Source organism: Homalodisca vitripennis, chromosome 3 (genome assembly GCF_021130785.1).
Source record: "Homalodisca vitripennis isolate AUS2020 chromosome 3, UT_GWSS_2.1, whole genome shotgun sequence".
Classification (NCBI taxonomy): domain Eukaryota; kingdom Metazoa; phylum Arthropoda; class Insecta; order Hemiptera; family Cicadellidae; genus Homalodisca; species Homalodisca vitripennis.
Genome location: NC_060209.1, coordinates 194,457,445 through 194,473,255, shown reverse-complemented (window position 1 = coordinate 194,473,255; position 15,811 = coordinate 194,457,445). Strand labels below are relative to the sequence as shown.

Genomic DNA, 15,811 nt, shown 5'->3' with positions numbered 1-15,811 from the left:
ACTGGTAGCTAAAACTAACGTATACTACAGATAGAGTAGTAGGCCTACAGCGTATCAGTTCATCAACAGTATTCATCAAGTGAAAATTAATTTAATAATCAAACATAATAGTTTTATTTCATAGTTTCAAAGTTAACGCCCAATATTTCAATCGCCATAGCAACAAAGTAAATAATAATGACATAATAATGTAATTTCAATGATGAGATAGTTTCCCGATTCTTGGAAAGGTGTACTGTACAATGGAAATTATTAGTAGACGACTGCTTTTGACCACTGTCTTCGAGCGTGAGTCGAAGACTGCTGATGTTACAAGACTCGGTGTGGCTGCGGCGAGCTGACGCATTAGAAGCATAATCTCTTATAAACCCGCAATAATGAAAAATGGATTCTGATCGATCTATTCAACCGATTTTAAAAGTAAACATTTCAATATTTATAACAAATCATGTCCTACAAAATGACTACCTGTATATTTTCAATTTCAAAATTTAAATAGAAGTTTTATACAGTAATTTTGTTATTATGAATAAAATAAGTTTTCTGCTCCTATACATCAAATTCTATGATTATCTAGTTTACATATCCACTTTCACAATTAAAATAGGCCAAACATTAAGTAATAAAACAGAAAACATAAATCTGCTTTAGTTTGGTGCTGCTCCGTAGTGGCTCAGTTTGGAACTAATCCAGGCACGTTCATCCTTAACGACAAAAGATCCGTACCATTGTCAATGTACAGTACATGTTTGTATTGACATCCCAGGGAATCGAACTCGTGACCTTTTGATTACAGGACAGCCTTGCCCCGACGCGTGACTTAATAATATTGTTATTATTAATGGAATAATATACATTTAATGTAGTCCATAGTAAACCATTTATATTACTTTTATTCGGCAACAAGAATCGAAAATATTAGTAGTTTAATCGAAAAGGCAGTGATTGAAAGCAGAACTAATTCTAATTATTTACAGATTATACAAGGGACGGAAAGCTGTCATGTCTGTAAGGTGTTAGTGATTAGTGATGATAAGTCTGTTTCATCGTTAAAAATGGTATCATTAATAAAAAATCAAATTTTAAAACATCTATCAAGGTATTTAATATTACGTTGTATGCAATGTAGATGTCTCATTATATTGTAAAGTAATTTTCCAATTATATAATATCTGTTATAAATTAGCAGGCCTATTCAACTAGAATAATCGTCTGCAAAACTCATCACAGACTTAATATTATTTTGTTATTATATATTGAAAAAATAAGGAATTATTCCTTTAATAAGTTAAAAATAATGATTAGATAAAATTCATTTAAAAATTAATATGGTTATATTGCATTTAAAAACTTCAAGTGAAAAAAAAATGTCCTGAATGTTCGAATGAATTATTTGCTCAACTAATATTGAGGTTTTGACACCACTGATAATAACCCAACCACCGTTATAATATTCTTGATGGGTGAAATATGATCGATTTTTATATCGCTTGATGTAAAATGATGTATCAATGATACTTAACATACCGTTAAATATTGGGTTTACGGATATCCACTAAAATGATCTAAATCCACCTTTAAAATGTTTTAAGAGAGAGGAGTAAGAAATATAACAAGTGGCTTGAGTAGACTGTCTTATCTGAGGGTATTATTGGTAATTGTGAACTTAATGGCTGGGGTAGACAAATACAAGTTTTCTGTTATTATTGTTCACCCATTGCTATCGTCGTGAACAAAACAATATAAGGTTTCATGGGGTGCAAATGTCGGGTAGGGTACGATAAGTAGACCTGGTTTTTTATATCGAAATTGGTAAATGATAGCCTATTACTTAATCATAACCATCGATACTGATTAATTATTTTGAACTATTAACTTAAATAATCTATATTAACAGCTGTAAACACTTTAAAATAATACACATAGGGTAATATTTCAATTTTACATAAAATGGCAGTCAATTGCAGAAAACTACACAACATTGCTTTGAAAGATGATAAGACATGTTTTTCGTGGCTTCAACATGTTGGTCTTGTACCGAAAAACCCATTATGTGAAATTGGGTACGGTCCAATAAGCGGACCCGGTTTTTTATATCGAAGAATATAATCATCGATACCTAATATTCGCATATCGAATCATAGACTATCAATCGATATAAAAGTAATAACAATCATATGTTTAAATTAAAATGTGAATTTAATGATAACAAAATAATAAATGAACATAACCAAAATCAGGGAAACTCATAACTTTAACTAAATGAAACAGAACGAAAACGTTTTTACTAAAGTTGTGTCCACCATCACCTTCTTTTTTTTGCATCTGAAGACGACCATGTTAGCTCCTCTGACAGTTACATTTGTTACCTTTCCACAAATATCACATAATGGATTCTTAGGTACTAACCCAACATCCTGAAGCCATAAAAAACATATTTTATCGTCTTTTAAAGCAATTTCGTGAAGCTTCCTAAGATTGACAGCCATTTTAATACACAATGTTACATGAAATTTAAAATATTACCTTAATTGTATTATTTGAAAGTGTTTACAGCTGTTCATATAGATTATTTAACTTGTTAAAAATAATTCATCAGTATCGATTGATTATATCGATGGTTATGATTAAGTAATATCGTTTGCCAATTTCGATATAAAAAACCGGGTCCGCTTATCGGACCCTACCCGTGAAATTTGTGGGAAAGAAACAACTGTAACTATGAGACGAGCAAATACGGTCGTCTTCAGTTTTCCTAATTTTGGTTATAATAATTTGTTTAATCACTGTAAATATTAAATTCATATTTTAATTTAAAACATATGATTGTTATTGAAGACTATAGGTACTTTTATATCGATTGATAGTCTAGGATTTGAGATGCGAATATTAGGTATCGACGACTACGTTCTTCGATATAAAAAAACCGGGTCCGCATATCGTACCCTACCCCAAATGTCAAATAACAAAGTTATAGAACATTAAAAGTGGTACTACTTTTATCACACAGAGTAATATTTCATTGTTTTATGGGCGTCATGTAGTCTTGTTCTGATCATAAGACATCCTCATAGCCTATTGGTTGCAGCTGACATCAGCCGTTACGCCATCTTTTGATACGTAAGAAAATAACAATAGTGCTGAAATCAGGGTAATAAAAGCCAAATAAAAGACATTTTTGTTAATTTAGACCTTCTAAGAATAAAAGTTCATATCAGCCAGACACAAGTACCTCCAGCCATCTGCGGGGTCTAAGGCAGCACATTTATGAAACATCCTTCGAGGTAGTACCTATCATTAAAAAATCAAATTCTAAATGATCTGATCACGAATGTCACCAGCCATTTACTACACCTAACTATTGCTTTCTTCTATCTTGCAAGAAAGGTAGTTCCTCTTTTAATGTTCTAAAATTCATATTTGTCATTTTCATACCCTAAAACCTTGTTTTGTTCTGCAGGACAATAGCAATAATAACGTGAATCTTGTTCCTGGTGTGGATAAAAATAAATTTTAAAATAATGCATATAGTTGAACATAGTTTGGTTCAAACTTTCAACAAACGAATAAGCAATTAAAAAACAAACATAAGTTTACTAAATAAGCAAAAATAATGTAACTATAACTTCATCGGTATGTATTAGCCTATCTCCTTAAATACCATGTGGTAGCTGCCGATCACATAAAAAGAACTTTTCTCGATTTAAAAATAACACAATTATACTACGAACTCATACTTTCCCTCTGAAAAAACACGATGACCAATTTTACAAGGAATAAATTATTTTCGTAATATTTTAACTCAATCACTTAATCCACAATGAAATATTTAAAAAACTAATTGATGGTATTAAAGTAAAACGAATACTTTTTATATAAGAGGCAATGAAGCAGTAACCACAGGACATTTATTGATGGTCTACTAAGCTGTTCTGACCACTGAACTCTCAGATAAGCTATCAGGAGTAGATAACACTGCAAATCATAGATAACAAGAACACAGTACACAAATATAACCACAAATTGATATTTACATTTCAATTATTAAGAAACAAAGTTATTAGTGATTTGCACCCCCTAAAACCATACATATTTTTGATCAGGAGGACAAGCAGAATATGTTAATAACGATGAAATTTTCATTGGCCACCCCGGCCGTTAACCTCACTGATAGCGTATTATTTTTAATTAATTAACAGTTATTTGAGTTAAATCAATGAAACCATAAACCTAACCTTAATAGCTGTATCAACTGGTCTAATTAATTTTCTGCCATAACTTCATTATATAAGTTGGTAGGTATGTAATGTAATGTTTATGTAAATAGAATAAAAAAATTAATTTAACCTTTACAAGCGCTCAAACGATTGGACTTGAATTCATTATTATACATCGAGGATGTTTATCTTTTCTCATGAAATGCAGAAAGGTGCCAAAGACCTTTAATGAAACCGGCATCTCTGACCAGTAATATCCCAACCTCAAATCACATTGGACAATCCGGCCCGGATCAGTACCGATCAAAAATTTCCCTTGCCATCAATGTGGTCTTTGGTATCACCTTCAGCACCACCATGCACTTCTGGCGGAATAAAAATATCCCACAAGATAGTACCTAATTAAAGCTCATATCATGTATGTTCTCATATAGTTTAATTTAAATTTATCTAAAATACGTACCTACCTATTTCATGTTATTACCATATAGTAGATATGGTAAGAAGATTAAACTACGTTAGCTTCGTTCAATATTTTTGAATTATTACTTTCAGTTTATTTTTTCTTTAAAACACCTTTTTCCTATAAAAATATTCATTTTGTAATATATTTAAAAAGTTAAAAAATTGAAGTCAATTGTTGAGAATTATAATTAGGCCTAGTATACATTCTACAGAAGCAGACCACTTGTCCACAAGGTATAGTCCCTGAACTGAGTAAACTATCTTTCGTTTTAATAAAACACCCCATATTTCACATATGTATAATATTTTATTGTGTAGGCTACCTGTATTAATATAATTTCTAATCTTATTTTATTTAGTATTTTATATACTACATTGATATTGACTAATAAATACAAATATTTCTGGTATTAGATATTTTGGTATTTATTTGGTTTAGGGGCAATCGTGCTAAAAACCGTCAGAACTCCTCATACAGGATGAGGTAGACCACCCATCTGCGATGCTTAGTGGCTGCACCTAGAAATTTACCTTCTTTGTTTTAAAGAAAACCTCCGTATTTTGAATTGGGGAAAATAATTTTAAACACTCAGGAAGATATCCCTAAAAAATGGTACATTTGTTGGGTGGTATGAGTTATTTTTGATAGGATTTCCAAATAGAAAGGTAGATTGGGCCATACCTTCATTTTAAAGGTGCTGTACACCTTTTATTCACTGATCATTCAATAAATGTTTTAATTTATTTTATTTATTGTATACACTGGGTGGGCTTCTAAAATGTCAAAAATTGGGTTACTTATTGGGATGTATACCGTCACACCCAGACATGAAATCAGTTATTTAACATTTTGCTTCTATGATTTACTAGATTAGCGTAGAAAGACTATTTCGTCAGTATAATTCAGGAATATGTCTTATCGCAAACCCACTCCCCATCCTTCAGACAGAGGTCAAAGTCGTGCGTTTTTTGTTTCTAGTAGATAACGTGATTGCAGAGCCTCGCCGAGCCCGGTTCAGCTGGTGTACATCGCTTTGTTTGTACTTTCGGGTTTTACCCTCTTTTTATCTTTTCTTTCCAAACACAAAAAAATTTAACATAAAACTAAACATTTACCATAACTAAATCCCCTTTATTAAAAAAAACACTCCAAAACTTGTTTTTATTCTTGAAACATTCCGCCACCCAAAATGCAGGAGTCGGCCTCAGGCTCATCAGCGCGGGCTTCGGAACCAGCACCTTCCGGTGCTGACCCCGCGACTGTATGTCGACGAAAGTAAAAAATCCATCGAGATAGTACCTATCGAGTTAAAAATATCAATAATTCTAGTGGGGCTAATCAGAAATTATAATATTGAATTGAAAATGGATAAGGCGTAATTTATGTAGAACCGTTGCAAATCACGTGATGCCGCAGCGGCCCTGCCGATTTAATCAGGATTCTCGAGAAAGATAAGATAAACAGGGACAACACATACCGATCACAATACCTGGAAATGCTTGTAAGTTTGTTAATTTTGTAATTGAAGAGTTAAGAGTTGTTTTTTAGTTCTATCATGTTTTGTTTTCTATAAAATTTCCTATTTTTGTTGTTCTTCATACTTGGTGTGGTCGGTTATAATCCCAAAAGTACCCAATATTGTACTAAGGTACCACAGTATTTTTACTGTTACCTTCTCATTCAGAATATTTAGCAAATTCAAAATTTTTAATCCCAAGGTTCAAAGAAGTACGCTTTTCTAAAAAATATGTTATGTACAGTTGTCTTTTTTCAGCAACTTGTTCCCAATTTTTTTTTATTAATAATTCGAATTTAGGATATTTTAAACTGTGAGTATAAAACCTAATCATTCATATAGCAAAGTATAAGTTTCATTACATATAACAATAGCTCTTAGTAAAAATTGGAAATTGGTTGTTATTTAAAATTTGACTTTTTACTTGGGTGTGTTGAGAAATGGGCACCCAAAAACACTAATTTTCTTGGACATTTTGTTACCAATTATTATACCAGTTTGTGTTTCTCTTTATCTGACAGTAGTAGGCCTCAGGGTATCCAAAAGTGTTCTTACCACTTGTTTTTAAGACTCACTTTTTCTGTATACATGAGGAGTTTCCATAAGCTAAAAAAAGTGCGAAATTCCTTATCAAGTTTTAAATGTTGATTACGATTTATCTATTAGGTGACTTTGTGATGGATTTGTTTGATAACAAAACCATATAGCAATGCCAGCTATGTTTTAACTTTTAATTAATTCAAACACACGTGGTTTATACGTTCAATTACTTTCTAGAGTCATAGACAAATCTTAAACACAAAAAACTTCTAAATAACAAATAATGTTGTTTAAGAGAGCTATTGATAGTTGTTATGGCAGTTATACCTTGCTATTTGAAAGTTTTTAAGTTGTACGAGTTTATAATATCCTAATGATAAAAAACGCTGAACGAATAACAAAAAATTATGAATTATGCTGAAAAAAGCTGTCAACTGTAAGTATTTTTATTTTTCAGAAAAAGCAGTGCGTCTTGGGTAATTCGTGGCTACAATTTTTATGAGGTAAACAGTATAAAAACACAAAAAAACTGAAAACCATAGAGGTGAAAGCTTTTTGGATTCATTCCATGTATGATACATAATGCTAAATAAATTTTAAAATTGTTTCCAAAATTGATCAGTGAATAAAACTTTAAATTAAGGTACGGCTGATCGACCTACGTTTACATTTCGAAAATCTGTCAAAAATTACCTCCATACCCTCTCTCATCGAAGTATATAAAATTTTACTAAATATAAGGTTAGAAATTATATTAATATAGTGAGCCTACACAATCATAATATTCCTCATTAAAAACTCTCGATGGAAATAAATTTAGGTGACCTCATAACAACATAAACAAACGTTAAGCTAAGGAACACAGAATATAGTATGTGTAACATCGTTACGGGACTAATTTATTGCCTATTTTCTCCCCTTAGTCAGCAATACCCCTCAACTGCTGAAAGCAATAAATTGGGTTGTTTGAATGGGTTATTTCCAAGATACAACTGTACTATTTCTGTATAAAATATTCACAGAGATGATCTGGCAAGGGTGGTTGAGCTGTCATGCTGCTTTTTTAAAGGACAGTTTTACAGCCCTCCCACAAGGTTTTAACAGCCTGTATTTGTCCAGTTAGCAGGTCTAAAAACATATTGGCGAACTATTTTCATTATTAAGCCAAAAGTGTGTCTTCCCCATGTCTGTAGGACCTGACCATGCTTCTTCCACCTCCGTTGCTCAAACCTTCTCGTTACTGCCTCAATTAAATCCACTGTCTACATTTCCCTCTTTCCTATTCATTGGATCCATTTCAAACAAACCACCCGGACTTCCAAGCTTTTCATACCTGTTGGTTAGTAGTCATCAGCCCAAAATACAAATGAACATCTCTACGTAAACGGACAAACAAGTAGGGTAACGGTTAGATCGTGATGGGCTAACGGAATCTGAGCTATAGTTCAACATTCACAATAAAAAAGTAACATGGCCAATGTTGTGTGTTTAGACAATGTTGAAGATGTGTTTACATGTTAATAGATATTTTGTTTTAACCCTTGTTTGGAACCAGGAAGGCTTCTAATGTGGTCCAAAACTTATCTCTCGCTAAGTTTCGTAATTTAGTCCCAGATATTTGTTCCCCTCAGTTTGCCGGGGCCAACGCATGGAGTGAACCGGGCTTTGCATGTGTTTCCTAGTCCACCACTCGGGACTTGCGTTAACCCAAGTACACCATACATTCACTCGGATTTAAAATTGCCAGTATTTGACCTTCGGCTCTTTAGATGACTGAGATTTAAATGAAAAACTTTCTAAAATAAATTACAAAGCTTATTAGCTTCAAGGTATGATCCTTTATTGATCAGTGATTTATTATTTGCTTTTGAAAAGAACCAAGTATTTTGACAGAATAAAAAATACAATCAGTCTTAATTAGGTCCGTAGCATCGACAAAATATATAACTGGTCTCTATACTTTAGAGCTTCGTCTCTCCACCAAATGCAACTAGTATTTCAATATATATAAAATATGATACACTGTAGCAGCTCATACAGTGAACACTGACATATGGATAAAAGAATAATTCTAAATGATGGCTACACTGATGCGTGATTCAAAATAGAAAAATATTAATTTAGTTACTGGAATTGGCCGAGAGATTGTTAGCACTTTTTAGCCACAACTAGGACAAAGAAATTCTATTAAACTGCACAAACGTTAGTGGGGCTGGGTAAAGCTGAACAGCGAAAACAGTGAGGAGCCACTACTTGTGTCCCTCCGAGCTAGAGGAACTGGAGGACATAGGTCAGGTGATTTTAATTTATTGAGTGTGGATCCTAAAAGGTGTTTTTAAAGTCTCGTTAATGACGTTGGGATGATTGTTAAAAGTTATAATAAGAGTTCGGACATTGCCCTTATCATTATATGCTATATAAAGTATTTTATAACTCTACATTTTGAGGAACTATCTTCTTCAGATCTGAAAAAAAACCAAAGTAAAACAGAGCATCATGGGCTCTTATTCAAAGGTTCCACATGATGCTGGCTGGGAAAACCAAAAATCGATTAGGGCTAGAATAACCCAAGCGATGTTACTACGCGAGGAGCCAACCACAAATCAACATGTCACATGCTGTTCCAGTGAATTACCCAAAAGCGATCTGGCTCTTTGTACATCTAGAGCGTGACCCAATTTTGTGATGTTACAGGTACACAAGAATTCATCGGCAGCAAGATCAAACCGCAAGCACATTCAAAGGGTAGGTGGAATCAGGTTCATAGAGCTGGATGAGATGCCGAGATACTTGAATAAGTTTGTGTTATTTTATTTCAGTGTGTGTAAGACGAATTATTGGCAGATACGTTCATCTCAGCCTCTGTGGAATCAGTTCACTAGAGCTGGATGAGATTGTGAGATTCACTTGAAGAAGTTTGTTACAGGTTTACACCAAGAATCTTCATCGGCAGATAAGATCAACCGCAGCAACATTCAAAGGTAGGGGGAAAACTCACGTTCAACTAGAGCTGGATGAGATTGCGAGATCACTTGAATAAGTGTTGTGTATGTTATAGGTACATCAAGAATCTATCGGCAGATAAAATCAATCTCAGCACATTCAAGGGGCAGGGGGGAACTCAGTTCACTAGAGCTGGATGAGATTGTGAGATCACTTGAAGAAGTTTGTGTTATTATAGGTACACCAAGAATCTATCAGCAGATAAGATCAATCTCAGCACATTCAAGGGAGAGGGGGAACTCAGTTCACTAGAGCTGGATGAGATTACAAGTTCACTTGAATAAGTTTGTGTATTTTATAGGTATACCAAGAATCTATCGGCAGATAAGATCAATCTCAGCACATTCAGGGGGAAGGGGGAACTCAGTTCACTAGAGTTGGATGAGATTGCGAGATCACTTGAAGAAGTTTGTGTATGTTATAGGTACACCAAGAATCTATCAGCAGATAAGATCAATCTCAGCACATTCAAGGGGCAGGGGGAACTCAGTTCACTAGAGCTGGATGAGATTGTGAATTCAGTTGAATAAGTTTGTGTATGTTATAGGTACACCAAGAATCTATCGGCAGATAAAATCAATCTCAGCACATTCAAGGGAGAGGGGGAACTCAGTTCACTAGAGCCGGATGAGATTGTAAATTCAGTTGAATAAGTTTGTGTATGTTATAGGTACACCAAGAATCTATCGGCAGATAAAATCAATCTCAGCACATTCAAGGGAGAGGGGGAACTCAGTTCACTAGAGCTGGATGAGATTGTGTTGACAGATCTGCTAGAGCTACCATCATGGCTGCGGCTTACCAGCGCATGGTGCAACAAGGTTACCTTCAGGATACAGTGGACCAAGCTCAAAACTGTTCCTATACACCTTGTAAGTATTCATGAATTATCTTCGTTGTAAATTATTTGTAAGGTGTAATATTTTTTTCCAATCAATGCCTATGGAAAAAACTGAGTTCTTGTTAAAGTTGTAATTTTGTGTATTTGAGTTTTTATATGGTTTATTCGAATTAGTAGCTTTGTGTGGAACTGTGTAAATTATATCTTTGGCTACAAAAGTGCAGCTAAAATAGTTTCCATTTTGCATTATGTTATTACTTAAGTATTAACACAATGTTATAAACATTTTTTCTATAGCCTATCCATGGAGAATAAAATGTTAGATTTGCATTTCAAAAATGTATCACAAAATTTGCTTTTTTGTAACATATATCAACATTTTGTATTTTTATTTATGCCTTATAAGAATAATTTTTTGTTTTTATGGTAGTTTTCACTGTTAAATGTTAATGTACAGTAGGTGACAATGAACCTGGTTCAACATACCCAAACCTAGAAGCATCCTTAAAATCCAGAACAGTACGTGGACAAAGACTGAGGTAGCAAACTGCTGTTTATTAAATGCATGCAGGAAAAGTGTTGTGCCAGTGTACTTAATAGTTTGATGCACTGTTGTAAACTTGGGCGAGTTTTATTTTACCACCTCAACAACATGGATGAATCCTTGCTCTCCTTTTAATCTCAAGTGAGCGGAATCTGATCAGCAATGTGCCATCAATATCACGCTATAAAGAGGGTTGGAGAACATTTAGATATTCAGTGCCAGGCTGCTGCACGCGTCACAGAATGCTTGATGGTTGCACCAAGGCTTATGATGATGATGACGGTGGCTTTCTGGTGACACCTAACAGGACGAGAGCAGTTGTTCGATAGAGGTCGTTTTACGCCATAAAAGTGGCGAAATATACATATTGTGGAAAGTACAGAACTAAGTGTCTGAAAGAACAGTTTTAATGTTAGTAACATTGTCTTTTCATTGTGCACGAATGCTTGTCTTGGAACCTGGTCATTTGAGAGAGAAGAGCTTTAGATAAGTTTGGGTCCCAAGATTTGAAAGCAGGAATCATCACATGGTTTCTCCGATGTAGTCATACAAGTTCTGTTGCTGGAACAAACCGGTTCCAGGGGCTGGTAATCACTACATGTGGAAGTTGAGGGAAATAAAAGGAAGCAATATTGTTGTTAGCATTACTATTTTACCTTTCTTCTTCTACTGTCATTCCTTCTCCTGTTTGTGATGCTGGCAGTACAAAAATTGTGTTTTAGTTTCAGTTAGTAGTCATTGACCTGGTATGTGAAAAGATGTGGAGTGTACTTTAACTCTATTATGTACAAAATAGAAGCTTTATCATTATTTGCACTTCAGTTTTACATCTTATACAGTTGAACAGCTGCTGGAAATAAATTTTAAAGGAATGCAATGGGTTGGGTGTTTTCCTCCTCTACCGCTATGAGTAATAGTGTCAACAAAATTGTGAAATTGATATACTCTTTAAATTACATGAGTAGAATCTTAGCTCTGTAATGATGTGCCAATCATCCTACTTTAACGTTTGCGAAGTTTATCATTCGAAGGGCTGTAAGAATTTAATATCTGTCTGTCTGTCCACATGATATCTTGAGAAGAAACTAACTAACATAGACTTGAAATTTTGCGTGAAGCTTCATTTCTAAATGAGCAACATCAAGTTTGATGCTGGTCAAATCAAATCAAATCACATTTATTTCCACACACAAAAAGAAATGAGATACAAAATAAATCTTTACATTGAAATGATAACAAATGATACAACACTTCATAGAATTTGGCTGAGCGTTAGTGAACATTTTAATTATATGACATTTTAACATGTAACATAGTAACAAGTGCAGCCTAATAAAATGAATTATGGACTAGAAATTTTGCATGCAACCTACAGAGCTATACTCGTACATGACACGTGGTGTGGTGTACTCCTACGTGACACGAGGTGTGGTGTACTCCTACCTGACACGTGGTGCGGTGTACTACTACCTGACACGTGGTGCGGTGTACTACTACGTGACACGTGGTGTGGTGTACTCCTACCTGACACGTGGTGTGGTGTACTACTACGTGACACGTGGTGCGGTGTACTCCTACCTGACACGTGGTGTGGTGTACTCCTACGTGACACGTGGTGCGGTGTACTACGTGACACGTGGTGCGGTGTACTACTACGTGACACGTGGTGCGGTGTACTCCTACCTGACACGTGGTGCGGTGTACTACTACGTGACACGTGGTGCGGTGTACTCCTACCTGACACGTGGTGCGGTGTACTACTACGTGACACGTGGTGTGGTGTACTCCTACCTGACACGTGACACGTGGTGCGGTGTACTACTACCTGACACGTGGTGTGGTGTACTACTACCTGACACGTGGTGCGGTGTACTACTACCTGACACGTGGTGTGGTGTACTCCTACCTGACACGTGGTGCGGTGTACTACTACGTGACACGTGGTGCGGTGTACTACTACGTGACACATGGTGTGGTGTACTCCTATGTGACACGTGGTGTGTTGTACTCCTACGTGACACGTGGTGTGGTGTACTCCTACCTGACACGTGGTGTGTTGTACTCCTACGTGACACGTGGTGTGGTGTACTCCTACCTGACACATGATACAGTGTACTCCTACGTGACACGTGGTGTGGTGTACTCCTACTACATGCTGGTATTGTACTAATTATTATCATGTTTACTTTTCTGGTGATGATTCTATGGATAAAATGTCTCAAAGAAATCTAACATATGACTCTTCTATAATCGAACACCATGCTGAAAATTCTAAAACGTATCACTCTTCCTATAGTAGCTAGTTGGAAATATTTTAGTGTTTACTCAACTAATCGGTTAACCTTTATTTCCAGTCTTTAGATGAAGTACAAATAAATGTTGAGACTTGTGAGGAACTGCGTTCAATGTCTTCGCACCAGTCATTGGCATCATTGGGAACCGCCACGAAGTATAACTTCATCAACAAGGTGATAGATGGCATGACCATCTGTGTCAACATGGTCAACGTCAAGTTCAGAAGCCCTGCCTTCACAGCCACAGTCCAGGTTAGTAAACCTCTCTGTCAGGATGGGCTTGATTTAACACTGAATCAGCCCATGTTGAAGCACAACTTTTTTGTTACTTTGGAATTTGGTGAAATTGGCCAACAAGTTGATGTACCTGTATTTTGGACACAAGCATTATTATCTACACTGTTACTCGAAAAAAGGACAACTAATAACTAAGCGTCATTACTGTACCAGTAACTTCCTCATTTGCAAAAAAATGAATCCTCTACCATCAGGCCAAGACAGGGGTCATTCTTGTTTTTTCAGACTTTAACCCTAGTGTTGGCAACCGACGACTATTCGTCGGTGACAGTCCTGCGTCGATAGTCATGGCATCACTATTTCACTTATTATAGTACGTAAACTCATCATATCAACGTGATTCGGGCACCATTGCAAACATCAGAATCTGTCCTGTCTACAGACAGTTTTTTTCAATAGTTGTAGCGAGAGGCCGGATGACACAATCAGCTGTTTATAAAGTGGAATTTATTTTCAACTCTGTTGTTATAGCCTGGCACAGTTGTTGACTGACTGTATTGGTTATTTTGTTCATTTATTACGTTCGTCAACTGTAAATATTTATTGATTATTGCATAAAACATGTTTATTATGATCCTGTAATGTTCTTATGTGAGTAGTTTTTAGTAAATAATACTAACAGTTATATATTTGTGTACTAAATTTAGATGCATATCATAGTTTTGTTTTAGCTCAAGTCAGAAATAAAACCATTAAAAACAATAAACAAACTAATTAGTGATTTATTTTATCAATGTAAACATAATTTTGTTACTTTATTTTTTCTTTTTACTATGGCTCAAAAAAATTATGTTTTTGGTTACCGGTACTAAATTTCAAATTGATAGTTGCTGTTTTATTCAGTTGGGTTTTAGGCATGTTTTCAAATTTTCACACATATTCTTATTTTCTTTGTATATATTCCTAAAAATCTATATATTTTCAAAAACTACTTAATATTTGATAATCAACTTTTGGCTATCTTCAAGTTTCAAAGTTCTAGGAAAATTTAAAAATTTAGGTAGATTTTATATATAACAAAAATACAATATTATAAATTCAAGGTATCTAAACAGAATGTTATTCTCCACTATTTTCTGCAAAAACCATGTATAATACACCATAATTGCTGTTATATGTGTATTTTTTTAATAAAAAGAAAAATACCTTATGCAACACACAAAAACGGCCTGCTATTAACAAGTGAAATGACTGCCACTTCTAGGGTTATAGACTGTATGGCTTTAAAATTTGAATCTAGTTAATTAAGGTTAACGATTTTATGTTTTGACATCATAACAATATGATTTTTAATCGTCGTTGTTTTACAACTGGAATAAAAATATACCTATATTGGAGAAAATTACAGTTCACACCACAATAAGCTGGACTTTCAATATTACTCTAAACTATCACAACACTTAAGTTATAAAAATTATACTTACAGTATCACTTTGAAGATAAATCATATTTCTGGTAGTCATTTTATGGACGGAGATGTAACACTCTGATTAAATTCAATTTCTTCCATGTCCATATAATTCTACTATAAGTGATATTTAAATGATGTTTATTCATTTTATAGTAAATCTACAGAGAAATAGTGCCATCATTTGAGCCTGATTATTTTCTCATTGAGTGAACCACCATAAGAGGTTGTTGCATCTCAGTTTTCATGCATACCCAATCCTGCAACTGCCAAAAGGCTGTTCTTGGGCATCTTGGTTATATTCTTGATAGCAGCATGGCGTCTTACATGTTTTATTATTACCTCTTTATGTTATAGTAAAAAAAATATCACAATTGACACTAATCAAAAGAGGAATTTTCAATTTACGTAATTTAAATTAAACTGTACGTATTTCTATTAAGTTTCGTGGAACTGTTTATTTACGTTTTTGTTTACTGCATCAGATGTGTGTGTGTGTGTGTGTGTGTGCTGTGAATAGACAGTTGGTTGATTCAGCTGTTGTTATTTCATATTTTTATGAGTATAACTAACAGTATTTGGTGTTATAGTGAACTTTGGCCATTACAACTATGGATCGTAAAACAATTTAGCGTAAACAGATTGTCAGTAGTGTAAGAGTATTTAATTGGAATTGGCTATAAGC

At 34.5% G+C, this 15,811-nt stretch overlaps 1 protein-coding gene across 1 annotated transcript in view; it reads left to right on the top strand.

Moving 5' to 3' along the window:
* Window positions 1-899: 899 nt before the first annotated feature.
* The window catches only part of LOC124357960 (UHRF1-binding protein 1-like), a 28,789-nt gene continuing 13,877 nt past the window's right edge, over window positions 900-15,811 (top strand). Inside the window, exons 1-3 of the mRNA XM_046810129.1 lie at window positions 900-1,099; window positions 10,290-10,614; window positions 13,482-13,673. Of these exons, the coding sequence (XP_046666085.1) occupies window positions 13,533-13,673 (141 nt within the window). The 5' untranslated portion in view covers window positions 900-1,099; window positions 10,290-10,614; window positions 13,482-13,532. The remainder of the gene's footprint in view (window positions 1,100-10,289; window positions 10,615-13,481; window positions 13,674-15,811) is intronic.